Source organism: Cygnus olor, assembly GCF_009769625.2.
Source record: "Cygnus olor isolate bCygOlo1 chromosome W unlocalized genomic scaffold, bCygOlo1.pri.v2 SUPER_W2, whole genome shotgun sequence".
In the NCBI taxonomy this organism is placed as follows: Eukaryota; Metazoa; Chordata; class Aves; order Anseriformes; family Anatidae; genus Cygnus; species Cygnus olor.
Window position 1 is genome coordinate 779,218 of NW_024429073.1, and position 25,581 is coordinate 804,798.

Genomic DNA, 25,581 nt, shown 5'->3' on the forward strand with positions numbered 1-25,581 from the left:
CAGCAAGCAGCATAACTTGACTCCTCCTCTGAAAAAGGAGTCTTATTGTTTACATATAAATTCAAAGCCTTACAAACCCAATCTTCATCAGACCTGTATTTTGGCCAAAATACTGATGTTTCCTTAATTGATTCCTTTGTCCAGATTAATACACAATATTTAATCATTTTCTTTTTATCATTTCCTCTAATTCTGGGATTACCCAACGCTTGATTCCTCCCATTTCCTCATTGGCTGAGTACTACAGGTTCAAAACCTACCTGATGCTTGTTACTATGCCCTGTATGTACAGTTTTATTTGACCAACCTTTAATTTCTCCTTTTTTTTTGGAACTGGAAGGGCCCATGATTTTGTGGCTTGCTGATCCTGTTGATTCCACAGCTTCTTGTCTTGTTTTTCTTAGCCATCCTCCTTATTTTGGGACAGTGGGACCTTCCAATGTCCCCTTATCTGCTTATCTTAACATACTCCAGTTTCCAGCAGGCGGTACACCAGACAGAGCAATGAATAATAAGACCAGGACTAGAAGAGCCCTGCCTCCAGCCAGGGGGAGGAAAGGGACAATGGAGTTTATTGGACTGTGTGGATTCAATGGCCTGACACATCAGACCCACAGGAGTACAAGGCTCTAGAGGACAGTGCACAGTGTACTGTAATGCCATCAGGCTACAAAGGGGCAGAACTCATCTCTATCTCTGGAGTGACAGGGGGATCCCAACAGCTAACTGTATTGGAGGCTGAAGTGAGCCTAATTGGGAATGAGTGGCAAAAGCACCCCATTGTGACTGGCACGGAGGCTCTGTGCATCCTTTGCACAGACTAGCTCAGCAGAGGGTACTTCAAGGACCCACAAGGGTGGGGTCTTGGTGTAGCCGCTTTGGAGATGGAGGACACTAAACAGTTGTCTACATTGCCTGGTCTCTCGGAGGACCCTTCAGTTGTGGGATTGCTGAGGGTCGAAGAACAGCAGGTGCTGATTGCTACCACAACAGTGCACTGGTGGTAATATCACACCAACAGAGACTCCCTGATTGCCATCCATAAGCTGATTTGTCAACTGGAGAGCCAAGGAGTGATCAGCAAGATTCATTCACCCTTTAATAGTCCCATATAGCCAGTGCAAAAGCCTAATGGAGTGTGGAGACTAACAGTGGACTGTTGTGGCCTGAATGGTCACGCCACCTGTGCTGCAGTGCTGGAAATGCTAGAACTTCAATACGAACTGGAGTCAAAGGCAACCAAGTGGTATGCCACAATCAATATCACTAATGCCTTTTTCTTAATCCCTTTGGCAGCAGAGTGCAGGCCACAGTTTGCTTTCACTTGGAGGGGCATCCAGTACACCTGGAATCAACTGCTCTGGGGGTAGGGCACTAATAATTGACAAGAAGCATACAAGAAAAATAGAATCACAGAATCACAGAATCACAGAATCACAGAATCACAGAATATTAGGAATTGGAAGGGACCTTGAAAGATCATCTAGTCCAATCCCCCTGCCAGAGCAGGAACACTTAGATCAGGTCACACAGGAACGTGTCCAGGTCGGTTTTGAATGTCTCCAGAGAAGGAAACTCTACAACCCCCCTGGGCAGCCTGTTCCAGTGCTCTGTCACCCTCACCATGAAAAAGTTTCATCTCAAATTGCTTTGGAGTTTAGTCTGGAGTTAGCAATTCCTGAGGTAGTTCTCAGTTCCTGAGATAGTTCTCAAGAAGAAAAAATTGTTAGAAGATGGTACCATATTTTCTAAATGATATAATGGGCATCCACACTTTACTGTTTAGAGCTCCAGAATACCTCCTTTCCAAGAAGTCCACCTCCATAGTCTCATGTTTTCTCTTCTCTCCTATGTGGCACAGACAGCTGTTTTCCATAAGGTCAGTTGGAGGCCATAGTGCAATTGCAAGCCCACTTAATTTATTTTGGCCCAAAACTTTATGCCTAAAGAAGGAAGAATAATTTCTGAATTTCCAGTGACTTCACTGACTAATTTCTCCTATATTAAAACTGGAGAAGTTTTGTGGACAATTAATGATGGAGATGCTCCAGTCTTTAGTCATACAGCAAATTGTTTACCTGATGAGGCTCGTTGATTCAAGTATAAGCTTTCAGGGATTCCAAAATTTTTCCAGTATTTTTCCACAATAGCAGCCAAAACTTGCATTTGGAGGCAAAGGTTATGAGAGAGAACTGCCTGTTTGATATACTCAGCTACATCTAGATTTGCTCTTCCAATTATTTGTGAGCATAGTGAAGCTCCCGAAACTACTGTAGAAGCTGCCAGTTTTGTTAAATTTGTTTGTGCTGAAGTATCTTAGCTTGCCTTTTGTGGTACTCAATGTTTTTCTGAACTTTCCTGCAATACTCCTCTCCCCCACTTCATCTGAGAATCAGCATATATACATGGAAGCTATTTGTGGGCTTAGCTGACCCCTCAGCTGTAAATTCAGAGAAAATTTGATATTGATGGTAGCTGTGCTCCAGTGCTACCGAAATCTCAGAAGAAGCAAAGGATGCCAAGTAACTCCTTAACTACTCATTTTAATATCCATCAAGAAGGCCATCTCACATAAATAGTACAGGCTTCTATATCAGGCTTGGGAGAGCATTACTTGGTCTCTGATGTTGAAGTTTCTCACCCGTCACCATCCTGAGAAAATGCTGTTATGCTCTATGCACCATTCCAGTTCCTGCTAATCAAAGAATAAAAGATTTCTTTATCTGCACCAGAGAAGTCAGTTTAGACCCTGTGGATTTTGTTCCTCTAGGGTTCTTCAATAATCACTGGCTTTGAACTGTTGGAGGTAAGATGGGGATTATGGGTTCATGGAAGCACAAAAAGGCACATGTGCACTGATGTTCAAAAGATTCCTAACTCTATACTGAGAGATTTGCATTAGGACCCATATTGAGAATATCCTTTGGAGCACAGTAACTGACATGTAAGAAAGATTCTTCATAAATTGTTCTGCTCCCAGGTTATGCTATTTTCTGGGAAGTTTTAAGGACATTCTTTATAGAGAATTTTTCATGTGGGAATTAAAAAGCACTTTGTGGTGGTTTTACCCTGCTGGGCTGCTGAACTCCACCATAACCGCTCCCCCACTCCCCCGCCTCAAAGGGAAAGGGGGAGAAAATATGATGGAAAGGGCTCAAGGGTTGAGATAAGGACAGGGAGATCACTCAACAATTATTGTCATGGGCAAAGCAGACTCAGCATGGGAAGATTAATATAATTTATTGCACTTCACTAGCAGACCAGAACAGTAAGAAACTAAAAGAAAACTCAAAACACCTTCCACCCATCCACCCTCTTCTGTGTCCTCCCCCACGAGTGGCACGGGGAATGGAGAATGGGGGCTGTGGTCAGTCTGTAACACTTTGTCTCCGCTACTCCTTCATGGTCACTCTCTTCCCGTGCTCCAACATGGGGTCCCTCCCACAGGATGCAGTCCTTCCTGAACTGATCCTATGTGGGCCTCCCACAGGCAACAGCTCTTCAAGAACTTCTCTAATTTGGGTCCATACCACATGGTCCATCCATCAGGAACAAACTGCTCCAACATGCATCCCACAAGGTGGCAGCTCCTGCATGGGCTCCTCTCCACGGGCTACAGGCCATGCCCGGAGTCTGCTCCGGTGGGGGTTCTCCACAGGCCTCCGCCTCCTTCAGGGCAGATACACCTGCTCCACTGTGGGCTCCTCCACAGGCTGCAGTGTGGAAATCTGCTCCACCGTGGTACACTATGGGCTGCAGGGAGACAACCTGTTCCACCACGGTCCTCTCCAGAGGCCACAGGGGAACTTCTGCTCTAGTGCCTGGAGCATCTCCTCTCCCTCCTTCTTCACTGACCTTGGTGCCTGCAGGGCTGTTTCTCACGCCTCTATCTCCCAGCTGCTGTTGTGCAGCATCATTGTTGGCTCATCTCTGGCCAGCGGCGGGTTCCTTTTGAAGCTGGCTGAAACTGGCTCTTATCTAACATGGAGCAGCTTTTGGAATTTTCTCACAGAGGCCACCCCTACAATCCTGTCCGACCCGCCCCCCCCCCCCCCCGCCCCTGCTACCAAAACCTTGCTTTGTAAACCCACACCTACTAAACAATGCTTTATGAAAAGGGCTGTGAATTGTTTAATAAATGTGGCTTAAACTCTTAATAGCACCAGACACATGAGAAAGCATGCCTACATTTCATTTCAAGTATACAAATCGTTGGTTTTATGGCTAGTTCTTTCTTGTTCATGTAGGCTGGTTATAAACTTTATTAACTGTCAGTTTTTTTAGTTAAATGGAATCCAATGGTGTCATTATAAGACTTTATCCTGTAATTCAACTGGACATCACAGATTTAGGCTATGTTAGAAAAACTTTCATGTGATGAAAATACTGTTGAAATCCTTTGTAAAACTTTAGCTGGTTTTAATAGAAGCAGCATATCATCTAATATGAACGTATACAAGACAACCACGGGATCAGGCCCAGCCAGCATGGGTTCATGAAAGGCAAGTCACGCCTGACCAACCGCATCTCCTTCTATGACCAGGTGACCTGCCTGGTGGATGAGGGAAAGGCTGTTGATGTAGTCTACCTAGACTTCAGTAAAGCCTTTGGCACGGTCTCCCATGATATTCTCCTGGAAAAGCTTGGACAGGTACACTCTTTGCTGGGTTAAAAACTGGCTGGACGGCCAGGCCCAGAGAGTGGTAGTGAATGGCGTGAAATCCAGCTGGCGTCCAGTCACAAGTGGTGTTCCCCAGGGGTTGGTGTTGGAGCCCATCCTCTTTAATATCTTTATTGATGATTTGGACCAGGGAACTGAGTGCACCCTCAGGAAGTTTTCAGATGACACCACGTTGGGGGAAAGTGTCGATCTGCTGGAGGAGGGTAGGAAGGCCCTGCAGAGGGACCTGGACAGGCTGGATCAATGGGCAGAGGCCAGTGGGATGAGGTTCAACATGGCTAAGTGCCAGGTCCTGCACTTTGGTCACAACAACCCCATGCAGTGCTACAGGCTTGGAGCAGAGTGGCTGGAAAGCTGTGCAGAGGAAAGAGATCTGGGGGTGTTGGTCGATGCTCGCCTGAACAGGAGCCGGCAGTGTACCCAGGTGGCCAAGAAGGCCAACGGCATTCTGGCTTGTATCAGGAATAGTGTAGCCAGCAGGACCAGGGAGGTGATCGTCCCCCTGTACTCTGCTCTGGTGAGGCTGCACCTCGAGTACTGTGTTCACTTTTGGGCCCCTCACTACAAGAAAGACATCGAGGCCCTGGAGTGTGTCCAGAGAAGGTCTACAAAGCTGGTGAAGGGCCTGGAACACAAGTCCTATGAGGAGCAGCTGAGGGAACTGGGGTTGTTTAGTCTGGAGAAGAGGAAGCTCAGGGGAGACCCCATCGCTCTCTACAACTACCTGAAAGGAGGTTATAGCAAGGTAGGTGTAAGCCTCTTCTCCCAGATAACTAGCAAGAGGGAATGGCCTCAAGTTGTGCCAGTGGATGTTCAGGTTGGATATGAGGAGAAATTTCTTCTCAGAAAGAGTGGTTAGGCATTGGAACAGGTTACCCAGCGAAGTGGTGGTGTCACAGTCCCTGGAGGAAAGGGTGAAAAAGGGTAGATGTGGTGCTTAGGGAAATGGTTTAGTGACTGATATTGGTGTTAGTGGGATGGTTGGACCAGATGACCTTAGAGATCTTTTCCAACCTTAAGGATTCTATGATTCTATGATCTCTCCTGTGCAGAAAGGAGCTGGGCCTCTTCAGTCTAAAGAGAAGGCTTGCACATGCAAGACAAATAGGTGATCGGAAACAGCCAGCATGGCTTTACCAAGGGCAAATCGTGTCCGATAAGGGAAGACCAACCAATGTCATCTACCCCGACTTCTGTAAGGCCTTTGACACGGTACCACATGACGTTCTGCTCTCCAAATTGGAGATAGATGGATTCGATGGGTGGACCATTCAGTGGATAAGGAGTTGGCTTGACGGTCACACCCAGAGAGCGGTGGTCAATGGCTCTACATCCAAGTGGAGGCCAGTGACAAGTGGTGTACCTCAGGGGTCTGTCCTCGGACCGGTACTGTTTAATATCTTTATCAACGACATAGACAATGGGATCAAGTGTACCCTCAGCAAATTTGCAGATGGCGCCAAGCTGAGTGGTGCAGCTGATATAAGAGAAGGAAGGGATGCCATCCAAAGGGACCTGGACAAGCTTGAGAAGTGGGACAACTTGAACCCAGTGAGGTTCAACAGGTCTACGTGTAATGTGCTGCACCTAGGTCAGGGCAATCCCAGACAGGAGTACAGACTGGGAGAAGAACTTATTGAGAGCAGCCCTGTAGAGAAGGACCTGGGGGTTTTGGTGGATGAAAAGCTTGACATGAGCCAGGAGTGCGTGCTTGCATCCCAGGCCAGCTGCATCCTGGGCTGCATCAAGAGAGGCGTGGCCAGCAGGTCAAGGGAGGTGATTTTCCCCCTCTCCTCTGCCCTTGTGAGGCCCCACCTGGAGTGCATCTATTGTGAACAGGTGCCCCTCCCAGCTTTTGCTCCACTCCTTTTATAGAATTTATGTTAATATATGCTTTCAGAATTTTAGCTGTGATTGAATTAGACGAAAACTGTTTTGTAGTTGCCAGTTTGTCTCACACTGATATTTGTCTACAATATTGGCAGTTTTGATTATGAGTAGCCTTTAAAAAATCAAAAACTTTTTTTTTTTTTTTTACAATTATTACTTTTTTTCAGGCAATAATAAATAGCACTATCACCCCCAACATGACATTTACTAAAACATCCCAGAAGTTTGGCCAATGGGCAGACAGCAGGGCGAATACAGTCTATGGCTTGGGATTTTCATCTGAACATCATCTTTCAAAAGTAAGTATGACCAATGGAAACCATGTGACCAGTGAAGTGGCTTAAGAATATTTTTTTCCTTCTGGTTGTATCTTGACTCAATTCTCACCACTGTTATTTACAAATAATAATAATTTTTTTAAAAAGGCTGTATCCATCCTTATAATATGAGAAGACAAGATAAGGTATGATCACAATATGCTTTTAACAGTGATACCTGCAAATTTTCTTTTAACTGACTGAGGAAAGAAGGGAGATTTAAACTAGTGTATGCTGTTAATGCTTTTTAGTTTTTCATCTGCTAGGCTTCTCTTTTTAAAGTTGTTCTTTCATTAGAGTTTTTCATGACAATTTAAAGGAGTAGACAGTTCAGTGTTTCTTCTGTATTTAGACCTTAAAAAGTTGAGTCTTCAGATGCATTTTTGTCTTAAGCCACATTCACTTTAACTTTTCTGCTATGTTTTGCTAAACAAAAAAACACGCTACCACCCCCCCAAACACACACACAAACACACATACCAACCCTGTTGAGAAAGTAATTGTCACTATACAAGGATAAGCATCCCATTCTTTAGCTGCCCTCAAACTGATGTCTAAGAGTTTTTAATATACCCTTGGCTTAAAACTTTATATTTCTGTCATAAAAATAATCTGAAAAGCTACAGTAGATAATTTGTCAAAAGTACGTTTGATTAGCAGTTACTCAGATTGCTGTGATTTGTGAAGAATACACAAATCTGTTGAGAAAAATATCAATCCACAGATCTTTTCAGAAGATTATAGCGATGAATCCTCAGGGCAAACCATTCCTATAGCATTATATCTTAATTATCAAACTGTGATTTTCATGTGAGTTAAAATTGCTGATAATTGCTACTAAAATTCATAGAGGTGAAAGGAGTTGCTGAATTAGAAACCGTGAATCTGCTGTGTATCTTTAGAGAAATCATATCTATCTCCTCTTGTCTGTCTGCTCAGATTACTAGCTCTTCTGTGCACTGGCATTGTAATCAGGTTCACCAGACCACTTTTTGACACACCTACTACTGTAGGACATGAAATGTAATTTAGTGCTCAAGGTACTACTGAATGTTACCAATAGTACTGACAAATAAACTGTATTAATGTATTTATTCAGAAACCAGTTGCTTCTAGAAGTTGTCTTAAAACTTGATTCTGGAACTTTTTTTTTTTCTTCTGTATTTGATTTATCAGAGTTCCTAAGTGAACAACACTATTATATGTAATTTGTTTTGGAGTAGTGTCTCTGGGCCTCAATGAAATATTTCAAGTTCCAGGGAGCAAAAGACAACCTACAACCACAAAAAAAACTTAGTCTAGTGTGTGACTGATTTCAGCAGGCTAATGAAGCAAATAATCAGGACAGAGAGAATAAAAGTAATGTCTTCTAATAAACTACTTATTCTCATATCATTGTCTGCTTAGCTATATCGCTCTAAACAAGTAGATGATTTCCAAAGCTTATACTGTGTTTGACTTTTGGACTGTTCCTTTTTGGTTCATGTGCCTTTGTCTTCATTAACTGATTAGTAGGGTAGCATGCAACAGTGGTTCTGTATGACAATTCTGTGTGACTGTGAGAATTTGAGAAGTGAGAATATCCAACTGAAGAATAAAAGCACTGTAAACAACTTTTTATATGCAAACAGAATAAAAGAAAAATAATTAAACATTTGTTTATCTTCATTGGACCTTTTCTCAATATGTCAGACCACAAATTCACCTCAAGATTGTTCCATCAGGAATCAGGCAGAAGTCAGTGATACCTAAATGATGATTCCTACGTTGAAGAGTATTCCTTTCACAGGATCGGGATTTCCTAGCACAGTCCCTCTTGCTGCTGTAGTAGGAGGAACAGAATGTTCCGTAATATTCAGAGAAAGCTGAGTCCAATTTCTCAACTAGAATATAAGTAAGTCTGTGCTTCCCCTATATGGGAAGAAGTGCTCCTTCTCAAGTTTGCTGCCTTATCCCTTTAGTTAGTTAACCTGATTTATTCTGAATAACTTAAGAGCATACTAAATGCCAAAAGTGCCATCACAGGTACTTGTGAGATCCTTGTATTCTCCTTCCACAACTTTTCATCTTTTCCTTATATTATTAATCCCCCAGAGAACCCTTCTTTTCATACTATGAGATCTCATCTTTGTTATTTAGGGCTTATATATCAAAATATTGCTATGATCTATCACCTGACTGTCTCAAGGAATTGTAGTAAATTTGTAAAAAATCCCTCTACATTAGCATCATTGGCTCTTTCTCAGAATGTTATCTGTTTTTCTGTCTATTCATTACATATCTTTTTTACAGTTTCTACCACTCTGATACAGAAGATCATATTTACTGCCTTGTATTTCTTCAGCTATTTATTCCAAACCTCAGCATCATGCTTTCCACTTACCAATCCTCTGCTCCTCAAGTCAATTTAAATAATAGGTTACCCATGAGAATTTGAGGTCTATCTACAAGTCTTAAATGAGTATCATCTAGTTCTGGTGATCTGTTGCCAATTTTATCATCTGTTCTGAGTCCTTTTTTGATGCTGGATTAATGTTTCAGCACGATATCTCTTATTTCCTTCTATATTCAGGAAACATATGCTTTTAAATAACTTGACAGCTGAAATATAGGATACTGGTGGAGAAAAATAATACTTCCTTAAGTACTAAGAGCCTACCAGGAGAAGAAGTTTAAAGACAATAAGGTTTTTTACATCTTGGATAGCAAGTGAAGTTCTAATTGAAATTAGTTGAGATTTTGTCACACAAAAGTAGCCTTCATACCTCCTAAATGCACGCAGTGCAAAACAATATCTTTTCTGCTGCTGGAGAAATTTAGAAGCTGTTGGTGAAGTTTCCAGTTTTTGCAGAATCATTTTAGTCTTTAGTTGACCATAATAAGGTCATATTCTGTATAAAAGCAGTAGCTAGCAAAAACAAATGCTTGGCTACTATAGCAATTGGTGTAATGTAAAGCTAAGAGCAATGAAGCCAAATTTTTCTCTAGCCAGAGAATTTAGGCCCAATTCTTAATAAAGTGATTTAATTTCTCAAGCTCAAGGCTGCATGCATTTCAAAACTGCTGCTTTAGCTATTTTCTAAAAGAAGTATACGTAGCAGAGAAATCAGTCTTCACAAACTTCACAGTTGAATGTGCAATTCTTGAATTTAGTGTTCAGTATATGTGAGTGTTCAGTTCAATTAATCTGTTCTTTAGCTTGATTGATGTCAATGGGGATACATCAAGAAATGAACTTGACTCAGTATTCCCACTGCTGTTTTCTTAGTTAGCTATTTAAATTATAAATGCAGTTAAAATTTGGGAAGAAATTAGTATTGTTTCAATCATGAAAGAATGAAGCCTGTTAAAGTCTCTAGGCTAATAATGACTACAGTAAGCTTCAGAACCAGATCATTTATTGTAAGGAAGAGAGTAAAACCTGAATTTGAAAGCAGCTGTGTAAGGCAGTTTATCACTGTTTTTTGGTTTAACCTTGGTAGGCAGCTAAGCACCACACAGATGCTCTCTCACTCCCCCTCCTCAGCAGGATGAAGGTGGGGGAGAAAATAAGATGGAGGGAAACTTGCAGATTTGAGATAGAAGCAATTTAAAGAAAGAAAAGAAAAGGCCATGCATGGAAGCAAAAGGAAAAAAAAATCTATACTCCCTATCAGCAAATGATGTCCATCCAATTCCTGGAAGCAGGGCCCCAATAAGCATGATGTCATATGGTATGGAATATCCCTTTGGTCAGTTTAGGTCAGCTGTCCCAGCTATGTCCCCTCCCCACCTCTTGCCCACCCCCAACTTACTGGCCTTTGGGGGTGGGAGGTTAGAGAGACAGCTTTGATGCTATGCAATCACTACTCAACAATAGGCAAAACATTGGTGCGATATCAACACCATTATAGCTACAAGTGCAAAGCACAGCATTATATGCTCTGCTGTGGGGAAAGTTAACTCCATCCCAGCCAGACCCAGTACAATTAACCATATCTGAGGTGTTGGTTTTGTTTTAAATGCTATCAGCAACAGGTTAAACTTTGCTGCATCATAATTTTCCTGTCATAAACAGAGTACATTATGTCTGAAAGGTACTGAAAGGTATGTCACTGTGTATCTCACTTAAATGAGTATCTAATAAGGAGAAAAAATTAAAAATTCTACCGACAATTTAACTTCATAAAATGTTAAGTACAGCATTTTTTTCTGCATGTAGTGTAACTACTTCACACCTTCTCTCTTTTTTTTAAACATATGTACTTTCAGTTTGCAGAAAAATTTCAGGAATTCAAAGAAGCTGCACGACTAGCAAAGGAAAAATCCCAAGAAAAGATGGAGCTAACAAGTACACCCTCTCAAGTGAGTCTTATTCTCTGATTCAAGCCTAGTACTTCATGCTTTGTGCTACCTTCTGTTTTAAGAATTCATATTGTTTCTTACACACGTATTAAAAATGAACAGGGTACTTCCCAGTTAACCTGAATCCTCTAAACAGTCAGCTAGAAGTGTCAAGAAATCTAAGAGGGTAACAAAGATTGTGAAGGGTCTAGAGGGGAAGATGTATGAGGAGTGTCTGAGGTCACTTGGCTTGTTCAGCTTAGAGAAGGCTGAAGGGAGACTTCATAGTGGTATAAAGCTTCCTCACAAGGGGGAGCAGAGGGGGAAGCATTGATCTCTTCTCTCTGGTGAACAGGGACAGGACCTGAGGGAACGGCTTGAAGCTGCAACAGTGGAGGGTCAGGCTGGATATCAGGAAAAGGTTCTTCACTGAGAGGGTGGTCGGGCACTGGAACAGGCTCCCCAGGAAAGTGGTCATGGCACCAAACCTGTCGGAGTTCATGAAGCTTTGGACAATGCTCTCAGACATATGGTTTGATTTCTGTGTGGTCCTGTGTGGAGCCAGGAGTTGGACTCGATGATCCTTGTGGGTCTCTTCCAACTCGGGATATTCTATGATTCTAAGAATGCATTTAACATACATTAAAGAAGAGTCAAAGGTGTTTGCTTTAGAACAAAATTAGCCTTTTGTTTTGCCCATTCCTTTCTTTGAGCTTTCCCCCAGAAAATGTTATGAGCAAAGATGGCAATCAGTTATATAAGTAAATCTATAGTAAAGACCTTTTGTGTTTTTTCTTATTGTATCTATGAAACTTAAGGTGACGCACTGTAAAGGACTTCATATAAGAAACATTACAAAAAACAATCAAAGTTAAAACAGCAAACTATTTCTACTTATTTCCTACTGTGTAGTATTCACCTGTGAAGTGTGTTGAAGGAAGATGAGAGTCATATGTGGGTTCTGGGGGTTTATTATAGTTAGCCTATTTGTTTTAAGCAATAGTGAAGACAAAGGTAAATCTTGTTCTTAGAAGATGAAACAGTTTTAAAACTTCAGCAGGGATTCCTGAGTTGAGTAGGATTAATACAACTGATTCTTTTTAAATTTTTTTCTAGGGAATGCATCTTTATGCATTGAATCAGTGCATTTCTTGTGTGCTTTGCACCACGATATACTTCTGATCTTTGATAGAACAAGGATGGCAGGAAGTTTACAACATGCTGTCTGAATAGGTTTATTGCCACTAGAAAGCTACATCCTTCTAAGAGAAGTCAGTGGAACAAGGACAAAAATGTACACAATGAACCAATCTCATGTTGTTTTCCCTGGCAGGAATTTTTGCCAAAGTGCTACGTTGGCTTTTGGTATTAAAGGGAAGCCGCTTGCTCTAGCGTAACAAGAAAAAAACAAGGTTGTCTTTCTTATTCATTTTCTTGACTGTCCCTGAATTTCTGAAAAATTCCATAAATAAACACATAAATAATAGAAATATGTATTTCAGTATTATAACCTAGTATACATTTGGCTTTATGTGCAGTAAAGTACTTCGGCCAGGCCTCTAGTTACTTGATAGAGGTGGGGAGAAGAATCCTGGAGTGCAACTTCCTGGTCCAGGTATTAGACAAACCAACCAGAGCAGAAGCATTACTGGACCTGGTGCTCACCAATGCAGATTAACTCATTGAAGAGTTTAAGACTGGAGGCAGACTGGGCTGCAGTGACCATGCCCTGGTTGAGTTTGTGATCTCGAGGGATATGGGCAAAGAGTGAAGTCAGGACCCTGAACTTCTGAAGAGCAAACTTCCAGCTGTTTAAAGACCTAACAGATGAGATCCCATGGAACACTGTCCTTAGGGACAAAGGAGCTGATCAGAGCTGGCAACTATTTAAAGACACTTTTCTTAGCGTGCAAGAGCGCTACATCCCCATGGGTAAGAAATCAAGCAGGGAAGACAAGAAAACTGGCATGGCTGAGCAAGGACCTGCTCAGGTCCTTGAGGCGCAAGAAGGAAATGCACAGGCAGTGGAAGCAGGGACATGTGGCCTGGGAGGGGTACAGGGATGCGGTCCGTATGTGCAGGGATGGGATAAGGAAAGCCAAGTCACAGATGAAACTAAACTTGGTAATGGATGCAAAAAATAACAAGAAGAGATTCCATAGGTACATTGGCCAGAAAAGAAAGGCCAAGGAGAGTGTACCCCCTCTGATGGATGAGAAGGCTGAACTGGTAACGACAGACATGGAGAAGGCTGAGGTAGTCAACAACTTCTTTGCTTCAGTCTTCACTGCGAGTCAGGCTTCCCAAGTCTTTTGTTTCCCTGAATCTGCAGATGGATGCTGGGGGAGATAAGTCCCTCCCAGTGTAAGAAAAGAGCAGGTTTGAGACCACCTGATGAAACTAAACAAGTACAAGTCTACGGGGCCTGATGACATGCATCCCGGTGTCCTGAGGGAAGCGGCTGATGTAGTTCCCAAGCCTCTCTCCATCATATTTGAAAAGTCCTGGCAGTCAGGCGAAGTCCCTGGTGACTGGAAAAAGGGAAACATCACTTCCATTCTTAAAAAGGGTAGAAAGGAAGACCTGGAGAGCTACAGACAGGTGAGCCTCACCTCTGTTCCTGGGAAGATCATGGAACAGATCCTCCTGGAAGCAATGTCAGGGCACATGAAAATCAAAGAGGTGATCCGAGACAGCCAGCCCAGCTTCACCAAGGGTAAATCGTGCCTGACCAATCTTGTGGCCTTCTATTATGGAGTGACTGCATCAGTCAATAAGGGAAGACCGACCGATGTCATCTACACTGGACTTCTGTAAGGCCTTTGACACGGTCCCACATGACATCCTGGTCTCCAAATTGGAGTGATGTGGATTTGAAGGATGGATCATTCAGTGGATAAGGAATTGGCTGGATGTCCGCACACAGAGAGTTGTGGTCAAGGGGGTCCAGGTGGTGGCTGGTGATGAGTGGTATCCGTCAGGGGGTCCATCTTGGGACCAGTACTGTTTAATATCGTTATTAACAACATAGGCAGTTGCAGATGGCGCCAAGCTGAGTGGTGCAGTTCATACAAGAGAAGGAGGGGATGTCATCCAAAGGGACCTGGACAAGCTAGAAAAGTGGGCCCACGTGAACCTAATGAGGTTCAACAAATCAAAGTGCAAGGTGCTACACCTGGGTCAGGGCAATCCCAGATTTGAGTACAGACTGGGAGAAGAACTCATTGAGAGCAGCCCTGCAGAGAAAAACTTGGGGGGTTCTAGTGGACAAAAAGCTCAGCTTGAGCCAGCAGTGTGCGCTTACATCCCAGAAGGCCAACTGCATCCTGGGCTGCATCAACAGAGGAGTGGCCAGCAGGTCAAGGGAGGTGATTGTCCCCCTCTCCTCTGTCCTTGTGAGGCCCCACCTGGAGTATTTCATCGAGGTGCGGGGTCCCCAGCACAAGAAATATGTTGACCTGTTAGAACGGGTCCAGAGGAGGGCCACGAAGATGATCAGCGGGCTGGAGAACCTCTCCTATGAAGAAAGGCTGAGAGAGCTGAGGTTGTTCACCCTAGAGAAGAGAAGGCTCCGGGGAGACCTTATTGCAACCTTTCAATAATTTAAGGGGGCTTATAAAAAAGATGGAGAGCAACTTTTTGCTCGGGCAGATAATAATAGGACATGGGGTGATGGTTTTTAATTCGAAGACATGAGATTTAGATTAGATGTTAGGAAGAAATTCTTCACTGTGAGGGTGGTGAGGCGCTGGAACAGGTTGCCAAGAGAGGTTGTGGATGCCCCATCCCTGGAGGTGTTCAAGACTGGTTGGATGGGGCCCTGGGGCACCTGATCCAATGAGTGGCATTGTTGCCCATGGCAGGGGGATTGGAACTAGATGATCTTTAAGGTTCCTTCCAACCAAGCCACTCAATGTTTCCATGTTTCTATGTTCATAGGGAAAGCAATTGCTCTGCTTATCTTTTGACATGCTGTTTAAAAATCAGGATTTAAATTTGACACCGTCAAATTGAGTGACTTATTATTTGTTTTGGACAGAATTACTCAGAGACAAGATACTTTTATCTAACAGTTGCCCAGGGTTAAAACTTTCTCTTAATCTATATGAGCTATTGATATTGTTAACTTTCCTGTATGGATTTTGCCTTTGGAGCCCTACATTTTATGTTGTAGGCAGCTATAGAAATTTTATCTTAAGGAGTTCTAGACTGCATGTTGAAAGTTGCAATTTAATTACTGCACACTTGGGAATAATTTCATATTCAGGCCTTACTTTTCAATTTGTCTTTTAGCTGTGTTGGTAAGTTAGTATATTGTCCTGAAAGATACAGTTAGTGCAAGTGCTGACACATAGCATAATAGTCTTTATATAATGCTTCATATTAGATCTCCAGAGAAGAAGAAGAGAGAAGGGAGAAGGCAGGAGGAAGAAAAGGCGGGTTTTAGTTGTGCATGATTGATTCCACAACAGGGGGAACAGAGGGTTCAATATATAGAAGGGACCCGCCTATAAGGGAAGTCTGCTGCCTTCCTGGGGCCCAGGTTAAGGACGTCACTAGGAGACTTCCCAGCTTGGTTCAACCCTCAGACTATTACCCATTTCTGGTCCTACATCTAGGAAGAGAAGAAGTGGAAATGCATAGCCCGAGAGCAATCAAAAGGGACTTCAAGGAACTGGGACGGATGATCAGGAACTTGGGTGCACAAGTCATCTTCTCCTCCATTCTCCCCAGTACTGACAGCGACAGGAACAGAAGGATAGCATCCATTAACATGTGGCTCTGTGGCTGGTGTCATCACCAAAATTTCGGGTTCTTTGGTGACAGGAAGCCTTACATGACACGGAGCTTGCTGGCATCGGAGGGGATTCATCTTTCCCAAAGGGGAAAGAGGGTCCTTGGTCATGAGTTGGCGGGGCTCATTGATCGGGCTTTAAACTAGATTCAGTGAGGGAGGGGGATATCATCAGGGATGCTGGCAATAAGGTACGGGATGACATGCCATCCCACTCATGCCAGCTGAACACCAGAGCCGGCAAAGGATGCCCAAAGCCTAGAGAGGGAACAAAGCTTAACAGGAGAGCTACCGTAGGCCCACATGGATGAGTTACAGTTGCTCCATCTGAAAAGGCAGATGCATTGAGATCCCATCTCAAATGCCTCTATGTAAACTTACACAGCATGGGGAATAAACAAGGGGAACTGGAGGTGTGCATGCGGTTGTAGGGCTATGATCTCATCCCAATTACTGAGACGTGGTAGCATAGCTCTCATGACTGGAATGTGGCCATGGATGGCTTTGTGCTTCTTAGGAAGGACAGGCCAGGAAGGTGTGGTGGTTTTACTCGGGTGGGCGGCCGAGCTCCACCACAACCGCTCTCTCACTCCCCCTCCTCAAAGAGGAATGGGGAGAAAATACAATGAAAAGGGCTCAAGGGTTGAGATAAGGACAGGGAGATCGCACAGTCATTATCGTGACGGGCAAAACCGACTCAGCATAGGGAGACAGTAAGATTTATTGCTTATTACTAACAAGCTAGAGAAGTGAGGCACAAAGGAAAGAAACCAAAAGCACCTTCCCCCCATGCACCCTCTTCCACCTCCTCCCCCCGAGCGACACAGGGGAATGGGGGTTATGGTCAGTCTATAGTGCTTGTTCACCGCCGCTCCTTCTCAGTCACTCTCGTCCCCTGTGCTGTGGGGTCCCTCCCACGGGATGCAGTCCTTGGTGAACTGATCCGGCGTGGGCTTCCCACAGGCAGCAGCTCTTCAAGAACTGCTCCAGATATGGGTCCGTACCACGGGGTCCATCCCTCAGGAGCACACTACTCCAACCTGGATCCCCCACGGGCAGCAGCTCCTGACAGATAACCTGCTCCTGCGTGGTCCCCTCTCCATGGGCTGCAGGTCTGGCCTGGAATCTGCTCTGGCAGGGGTCTTCCACAGGCTGCAGTCTCCATTGGTGCAGGTCCACCTGCTCCACCGTGGTCTCCTCCACGGGCTGCAGTGTGGAACCCTGCTCCACCGTGGTACTCCATGGGCTGCAGGGGGACAGCCTGCTTCATCATGGTCCTCACCACAGGCTGCAGGGGACTTCTGCTCCGGCGCCTGGAGCACCTCTCCCCCTCCTTCTTCACTGATCTTGGCGCCTGCAAGGCTGTTCCTCACTCCTCTCTCTCTCCCAGCTGCTGTGTGGTGCAGCGTTTTTTTTCCCTGTCTTAAATATGCTCTCACAGAGGCGCAAAACAACATCACTTATTGGCTCCGCTCTGGTCAGCAGTGGGGCCCTTACCAAACATTGGGCAGCTTCTAGATCCTTCTCACAGAAGCCACCCCTATGGCCCCCTGCTACTAAAACCTTGCCACGTAAACCCACTACAGAAGGTGAGGTGGTGGAGTTGCTCTTTACGTGAGTGAGCAACTGGAATGTATGGAGCTCTGTCTAGGGGAGGATGAAGTGCGAGTTGAGAGCCTATGGGTGAGGATTAAAGGGCAGACCAACAGGGGTGACATTGTGGTGGGTGTTTACTACAGGCCATCGGATCAGAAAGACGAAGTGGATGAGGCCTTCTACAGGCAGCTGCAAGTTGCCTCACGTTCACAGGCCCTGGTTCTTATGTGGGACTTTAACCACCCTGATATTTGCTGGAAAGACAATACAGCTTGGAACAAACGGTCCAGGAAGTTACTGCAGAACACTGTGGATAACTTCTTGATGTGGGTGGTAGGTGAGCCAACAAGGAGAGGGGCACTGTTAGACCTGGTACTAACAGAGATGGTCTAGTTGGAAACGTGAAGATTGAGTGCAGTCTCGGCTGCAGTGATCACAAGATGTTGGAGTTCAAGATCCTGTGAGGAGGAAGCAGGGCAAAAAGTAGGATCGCAACCCTGGATTTCAGGAGAACTGACTTTGACCTCTTCAGGGACCTAATTGGAGGAATCCCCTGGGCCAGGGCTCTCGAGGGAAAGGGGGCCCAGGAGAGTTGGCTAATATTCAAGCACCACTTCCTCCAAGCTCAGGATCTTGGAGGGATGCATCTGAGGGTGCTGAGGGAGCTGTCCGATGTTATTGCTAGGCCACTCTCCATCATCTTTAAAAGGTCATGGAGAACAGGAGAGGTGCCTGAGGACTGGAAGAAAGCCAACATTACTCCAGTCTTCAAGAAGGGCAAGAAGGAAGACCCAGGAAAGTACAGGCCAGTCAGCCTCACCTCCATCCCTGGAAAGGTGATGGAGCAGCTCATCCTTGAGGCCATCTATAAGCACGTGGAGGAAAAGAAGGTGATTAGGAGCAGTCAACATGGATTCATCAAGGGGAAGTCATGTTTAACCAACCTGATAGTCTTCTACGATGAGATGACTGGCTGGATGGATGAGGGGAGAGCAGTGGATGTGCTCTACCTTGACTTCAGTAAGGCTTTTGACACTGTCTCCCATAACATCCTCCTGAGCAAGCTCCGGAAGTGTGGGATCCATGAGTGGACAGTGGGGTGGACTGAGAACTGGCTGGATGGCAGAGCTCAGAGGGTTGTGTTCAATGGTGCCAAGTCTACTTGGAGGCCTGTGACAAGTGGTGTCCCCCAGGGGTCAGTACTGGGTCCAGTCTTGTTCAACTTATTCATCAGTGATCTGGATGAAGGGGCAGAGTGCACCCTCAGCAACTTTGCAGATGATACAAAGCTTGGTGGAGTGGCAGTTACACCAGAGGCCTGTGCAGCCATTCAGAGGGACCTGGACAGGCTGGAGAGTTGGGCGGAGAGGAACCTCATGAGGTTCAACAAGGGCAAGTGCAGGGTCCTGCACCTGGAGAGGAACAGCCCCAAGCACCAGTACAGGCTGGGGGCTGACCTGCTGGAGAGCAGCTCTGTGGAGAGGGACCTGGGGGTCGTGGTGGACAACAAGTTAACCATGAGCCAGCAATGTGCCCTGGTGGCCAAGAAGGCCAATGAGATCCTAGCCTGCATCAGGAGGAGTGTGGACAGCAGGTCGAGAGAGGTGATCCTCCCCCTGTACTCAGCTCTGGTGAGGCCACACCTGGAATATTGTGTGCAGTTCTAAGCTCACCAGTACAAGAGGGATGTAGAACTTCTAGAGAGGGGCCAGTGTAGAGCCACAAAGATGATTAAGGAATTGGAGCATCTGTCTTATGAGGAAAGACTAAGTGAGCTGGGCCTGTTTAGCCTAGAGAAGAGGAGATTGAGAAGGGATCTTATCAACCTCTACAAATACCTGAGTGGACAATGTAAAGAGGATGGGGCCAAACTCTTCTCAGTGGTGGCCAGTGATAGGACAAGGGGTAATGGGTATAAATTGAACCACAGGAGGTTTCATAGACATATGAGGAAGAACTTCTTTATGGTTCAGGTGACAGAGCACTGGAACAGGCTCAGGCTACCCAGAGAGGTTGTGGAATCTCCTTCTTTGGAGATATTCAAAACCTGCCTGGATGCGATTCTGTATAACATGCTCTAGGTGACCCTGCTTGAGCAGGGGGGTTGGACTAGATGATCTCTGGAAGTCCCTTCCAACCTCAACCGGTCTGTGATTCTGTGTGATTCTGTATCAGGAACTTTGGAGTTTAGAGCAAATGAACTCCATGATGCAGATGAAGTGATGGCTTCACAGCAGACTGCAGCACTTCCATGGTGCTAGGACTCAGAGATATTTATGACTAGGGGGAAGATGGATGCTTGGTAGTAGAGAGGGGAGGTGGTACCCTAGAGACATTTGATGGAGCACTTACTGTCATTTTGATCACCTCCCCAAAAGTTGCTGCAAGGCAGTGAATTGGATTTACGTGACAAGGTTTTTGTCAACCAGAGTCTGAATCTCAGTTCTTTTCTTCTCTAAGCCAGAATCTGTCCACAGATATTTCTTATGACCCTGGTCATTTCAGATTAAGACCTCTGTTAATATATGAAATTATGTGGTGAATAACTTATTCAAAACAGTCCAACTCTTTCTTCTGTGATTCTGAGCCCCTCCTATGTAGGCTATTAAGAATAGTGATTGCCTGATAGGTTTTGGTATCACAATATTTTTATAGTGCAAAGAATAGGCTGATTTTGGCAAAATGGTCATAAGCCTGTCACCTGTTAGCTTTTTCTTTGTGGAAATATGCAGTTTACTTACAAAGCTTGTGAAAAAGTAGTTTTCTGGGATGTCGTTTGAATTTCTGGAACAAATATTTCAGCCATATTATGGTATCTGAATCAATATCTGCAGCTTTATTCTATTGCCAGTTGGTACTGAATAGGGAAGCTCTTTGAAGAACAGCAATTCCAGGGAAGTGTGTGGAATGCTTAATGAAAAAAACAGTATAATGCTTAATAAGAAAACAAGCTGGAATCATTATGTTTTGTTCATGATTTTAGAAACACCTACTCCTTTGTTTTGCTTTAGAGACTCCTTTGTGAGTGCATGCATTTTGTTTATAAGATTTTGAAATTTAAGACATCTTTTGATGTCTTTTGTAAACTAGTTGAAGGCTACAACTGGAGGCTCAAAATTAGACCCTGATCTTTTAAGATCCACGAGCATCTTCAGATACCTTCTGAGATTGCTGTTTTTCAGCTTTCTATGCAGTGTCAAAGAGCTGGGAAGTGGAGCAGCTAATCTTCAAGAGACTGTGTTTGTGCTTCAATTTAATAACATTAAATTGCAATTTTATCTGTTCCCCATGCAGATGGTAGGAGGCTGTGTGGCCATAGGAGATGCTTAGCTTTTGGAAATATTGTAATTCAACCAGTCCTCTGCTGTATAGACACCTCTCCATGACATCCATTGAACTCTTTTCGTGAAACTTGTCTATCTTAGAGTTAAATGTTACCACTTCATTACTAAAAGCCTACATTCTACAATCAAGATAAGCTACTTACCTTATGACTCACTTATATCCTGCAACAATCATTACTTGAAAAGATTATAATAGGAAAGAAAATATTGAAATTAAACTGCATACAGGGATTGAAAAGCTTATAATGCTTTAACATAATATGTGGGCTGCACAGTATACTTTGTTGTGTTTTGTTTGTTTGTTTGTTTTTAAAGAAAATACCTTTCAGTGACTAGAAATCAGCAAATAGTGTGTGTTGGCAAAACACAAATGTACATGTTGGCATGATGAAGGGTGATTAAAACAGTACCAGTGCCTTCTGCTAGGAGACAGACATTAAGTTTTTCAGGTATCTAGTTATGGAGCAGTAATGGAAGCTTCCTGGGTATAGTTGGTGTGTTCTCCTTCCCAGATAATACATGAAAAGCAAGAGCAAGGCCCAGGCTAATGTGTCTATGAAAGTTTTGCAAAGACTCTGCTGAGCAAGCATTCTTTACAGATGGCTCATACATGAGACTCTGACTGCACTGTTCACTTTCATTAATAAAGAATATTAAAGCTAGATTTTGAAACAAATATCAGAATTGTTTGCTTCTGCTTGTTAGAATATAAAGTAAGAGAGAAGAATCCTGGGTGTGAATAGTTGCCAGTCGTGTAGCTGGATGAGGGCTGAATATGTGATGATCGTAGAATCATCTAAGTTGGAAAAGACCTTCAAGAACATCAAGTCCAGCCGTCAACCTGACCTACAAAGTTCCACCACTAAACCATGTCCCTTACTGCCACATCCACACATCTCTTAAATACCTCCAGGGATAGGAACTCCACCACTTCCCTGGGCAGCCTGTTCCGATGCTTGACCACCCTCTCCATGAAGAAATTATTCCTACTATCCAATCTAAACCTCCCCTGGTGGAACTTGAGGTGATTTCCTTACATCCTATAACTTGTCACATGAGAAAAGAGACTGTCATTGCAACCTCCTTTCAGGTAGTTGTAGAGAGCGATGGGGTCTCCCCTGAGCCTCCTCTTCTCCAGACTAAACAACCCCAGTTCCCTCAGCTGCTCCTCATAAGACTTGTTTTCTAGTCTCTTCACCAGCTTCGTTATTCTTCTCTGCGCACGCTCGAGCAACTCAATATCTTTCTTGTAGTGAGGGGCCCAAAAATGAACATAGTACTCGAGGTGTGGTCTCACCAGTGCTGAGTAGAGGGACAATCACTTCCCAAGTCCTGCTGGCCACACTATTTCTGATGGAGGCCAGGATGCCATTGGCCTTCTTGGCCACCTGGACACACTACTGGCTCATGTTCAGCTGGCTGTTGACCAGCACCCCCAGGTTCTTTTCTGCAAGGCAACTTCCCAGCCACTCTTCCCCAAGCCTATTCCGCTACATGGGGTTGTTTTGACCCAAGTGCAGCACCCAGCACTTGAATGTCATGCAACTGAATGTGGCCCATCGATCTAGCTTATCCAGATCCCTCTGCAAAGCCTTCCTACCCTCAAGCAGATCAGCACTTCCCCCCAACTTGGTATCATCCACAAACTTACTGAGGGTGCATTCAGTCTCCTCATCCAGATCATTGATAAAAATGTTAAACAAAACTGGCCCCAAGACTGGATTGAACTCCATTCACTATGACTCTTGGCTGGCTGACTGGCCGAGCTCAGAGGATGGTGATTGGTGGCGCAGAGTCCGGCTGGAGACCTGTGACTAGCGGCGTTCCCCAGGGGTCGGTGCTGGGTCCAGTTTTGTTCAACATCTTCATCAACGACCTTGATGAGGGAATAGTGTCTGCCCTCAGCAAGTACGCCGATGACACGAAGCTGGGAGGAGTGGCTGACATGCCAGAAGGCTGTGCCGCCACTCAGCAAGACTTGGACCGGCTGGAGAGCTGGGCAGGAATAAACCAAATGAGGTTTAACAAGAGCAAGTGTAGAGTCCTGCACCTGGGAAGGAACAACCGGATGTATCAGTACAGGCTGGGGGATGACCTGCTGGAGAGGAGCTCTGAGGAGAAGGACCTGGGGGTCCTGGTGGACGACAGGTTGACCATGAGCCAGCAGCGTGCCCTCGTGGCCAAGAGGGCCAATGGGATCCTGGCGTGCATTAAAAGGAGCGTGGCCAGCAGGTCAAGGGAGGTGATCCTCCCCCTCTACTCTGCCCTGGTCAGGCCTCACCTGGAGTACTGTGTCCAGTTCTGAGCTCCCCACTACAAAAAAGACAGGGATCTCCTGGAAAGAGTCCAGCGGAGGGCCACAAAGATGATACGGGGCCTGGAGCATCTTCCCTATGAGGAAAGGCTGAGAGACCTGGGTCTGTTCAGCCTGGAGAAGAGAAGACTGAGAGGGGATCTTATCAATGTGTATAAATACCTTAAGTGTGGGAGACAGAGGGATTGGGCCAACCTCTTTTCAGTGGTTTGTGGGGATAGGACAAGGGGCAATGGCCACAAAATGGATCACAGGAAGTTCTGCACCAACATGCGAAAGAACTTCTTCATGGTGAGGGTGACAGAGCACTGGAACAGGCTGCCTAGGGAGGTTTTGGAGTCTTCTTCTCTGGAAATATTCAAGGCCTGTCTGGACGCCTACCTGGGCAGCCTGCTCTAAGGAGCCTGCTTTGGCAGGGGGGTTGGACCCGATGATCTTTCGAGGTCCCTTCCAACCCCTACAATTCTGTGATTCTGTTATTCTGTGTGACTCTTTGAGCCTGGCCATCCAGACAGTTCTTCAACCAGCAAAATGTACGCAGGTCCAAGCCATGAGCAGCCAGTTTCTTCAGGAGAATACTGTTGGAAACAGTGTCAAACACTTTACTAAAATCCAGCTAAACAATAAATAAACAATCCAGTTAAACAATATCCACAGCCTTTCCCTCATCTGCTAAGTGGGTCATTTGTCATAGAAGGAGATGAGGTTAGTCAGGAAGGACCTGCTCTTCATAAACCCACGCTGGTTTCTTCTGATTGCTTGATTGTCCTGTATGTGATGTGTGATGGCACTCAAGATGATCTGTTCCATGACCTTCTCTGGCACTGAGGTCAGACTGACAGGCCTGTAACTCCCCAGATCCTCCTTCCTGCCCTTCTTGTAGATGGGTGTCACATTTGCTAACCTCTAGCCAACAGGGACTTCCCCGGTTAGCCGGGACTGCTAGTAAATTATTGAAAGCGGCTTGGCGAGCACTTCTGTCAGCTCCTTCAGTACGTTTAGATGAATCCCATCCAGCCCCATAGACTTTTGAACATTCAAAATATGTAGGAGGTCACGCACTTTCCCATTGGATTATAAAGGTTTCATCTCACTCCCTGTCACCATCTTCCAGCTCCAGGGGGCTGTATATAATAATATCAGGTAAGAGAGAGAGAGCTCTATAATAAGCAGGATGCTTGCAAATAAATCATAGTTCAGTTGTGTTTTGTACAAGATAATATGAATTTTATGGTAATATATTCCTATGAGGGATGCTGGAAATCAGTGAGCCTCACAGTAATATTGCCTAAAATTCTTATCTCATTTAAGAATTAATTTTAGTACCTATGCACATATTGTCTTCCCGAGCAAGTTGGTTTGTAACTCTAATATGTCATTTGTTTGTTTTACTTAAGGAATCAGCTGGAGGGGATATTCAGTCTCCTTTAACGCCAGAAACTATTAACGGGACAGATGATGAGAGAGTGACACCAGAAGTGATGCAGAACTCGGACCCAAGGGCTGAACCAACCCAGAACACATTGCCATTTATTCATAGGTACAGATTCCATTCCCACATTCTGATTAAGTGATAGCTGTCTCCTTCCTTGTTAAAGGGACCTTTTTCTATATTGTGGCTTCTACCTAGCACAGTTAAGAATTTAATTATGTGATTTAAAAAATAATAATACAGGACTGGCTTTCATATTTGCAATATAATATTTGTCCCCCCCCTTGCCTCCCCCCCCCCCCCAAAAAAAAAATAGTATGAGGAAATCTCTTAGAATGAGATTTGGGGGTGGCGGTATGTGTTTTTTATAGTTTAATCAGCTCAGTGTGAGCACTTGAACACTGGTTAGTGTAGCTGTCCCTTTAACAGGAAACATTATTTCAGTGTCTGACATCTTAGTAATGGTAAGTGCTTCATAGAATATGCCAGTTAAATTATTTTTGCATGTTTTCTTTAAATGATAACATTGGATCAGCCTTTCAGTGATGAGTTGTGGAAAGAAAAGGGACTCTTACAACACTTCTGGATTATACAATTTAAAGAAATCTTTAAGCGAACAGTTCTCTGTTGGCTGAAAAGGTTTTTCAATTTTTTTTCAAAACATGAGAAATGCGCAGTTCTGCTTCAGACTGAATTATACTTTGGTGCACTAGGAATTCTGTACTCCATTGCTCTTTATGAAAACTGGGACTTTTTATTTAATCATACAAACCATGAACTAAGTTGGATATATCTTGCCTATTAGAAATTGTAAATGGGACACACTCAGTAACACACATTATGTACTAAGACTATGGAGAGCAACATAAATATTTAATAAACTTAGAGT

At 44.3% G+C, this 25,581-nt stretch overlaps 1 protein-coding gene across 1 annotated transcript in view; it reads left to right on the top strand.

The window, feature by feature from the left end:
- Positions 1-4,495: 4,495 nt before the first annotated feature.
- The window catches only part of LOC121062911 (homer protein homolog 1-like), a 78,138-nt gene continuing 57,052 nt past the window's right edge, over positions 4,496-25,581 (top strand). The window contains exons 1-4 of the mRNA XM_040543209.1: positions 4,496-4,543; positions 6,739-6,870; positions 11,140-11,232; positions 24,658-24,800. Coding sequence (XP_040399143.1) covers positions 4,496-4,543; positions 6,739-6,870; positions 11,140-11,232; positions 24,658-24,800 — 416 coding nt within the window. The remainder of the gene's footprint in view (positions 4,544-6,738; positions 6,871-11,139; positions 11,233-24,657; positions 24,801-25,581) is intronic.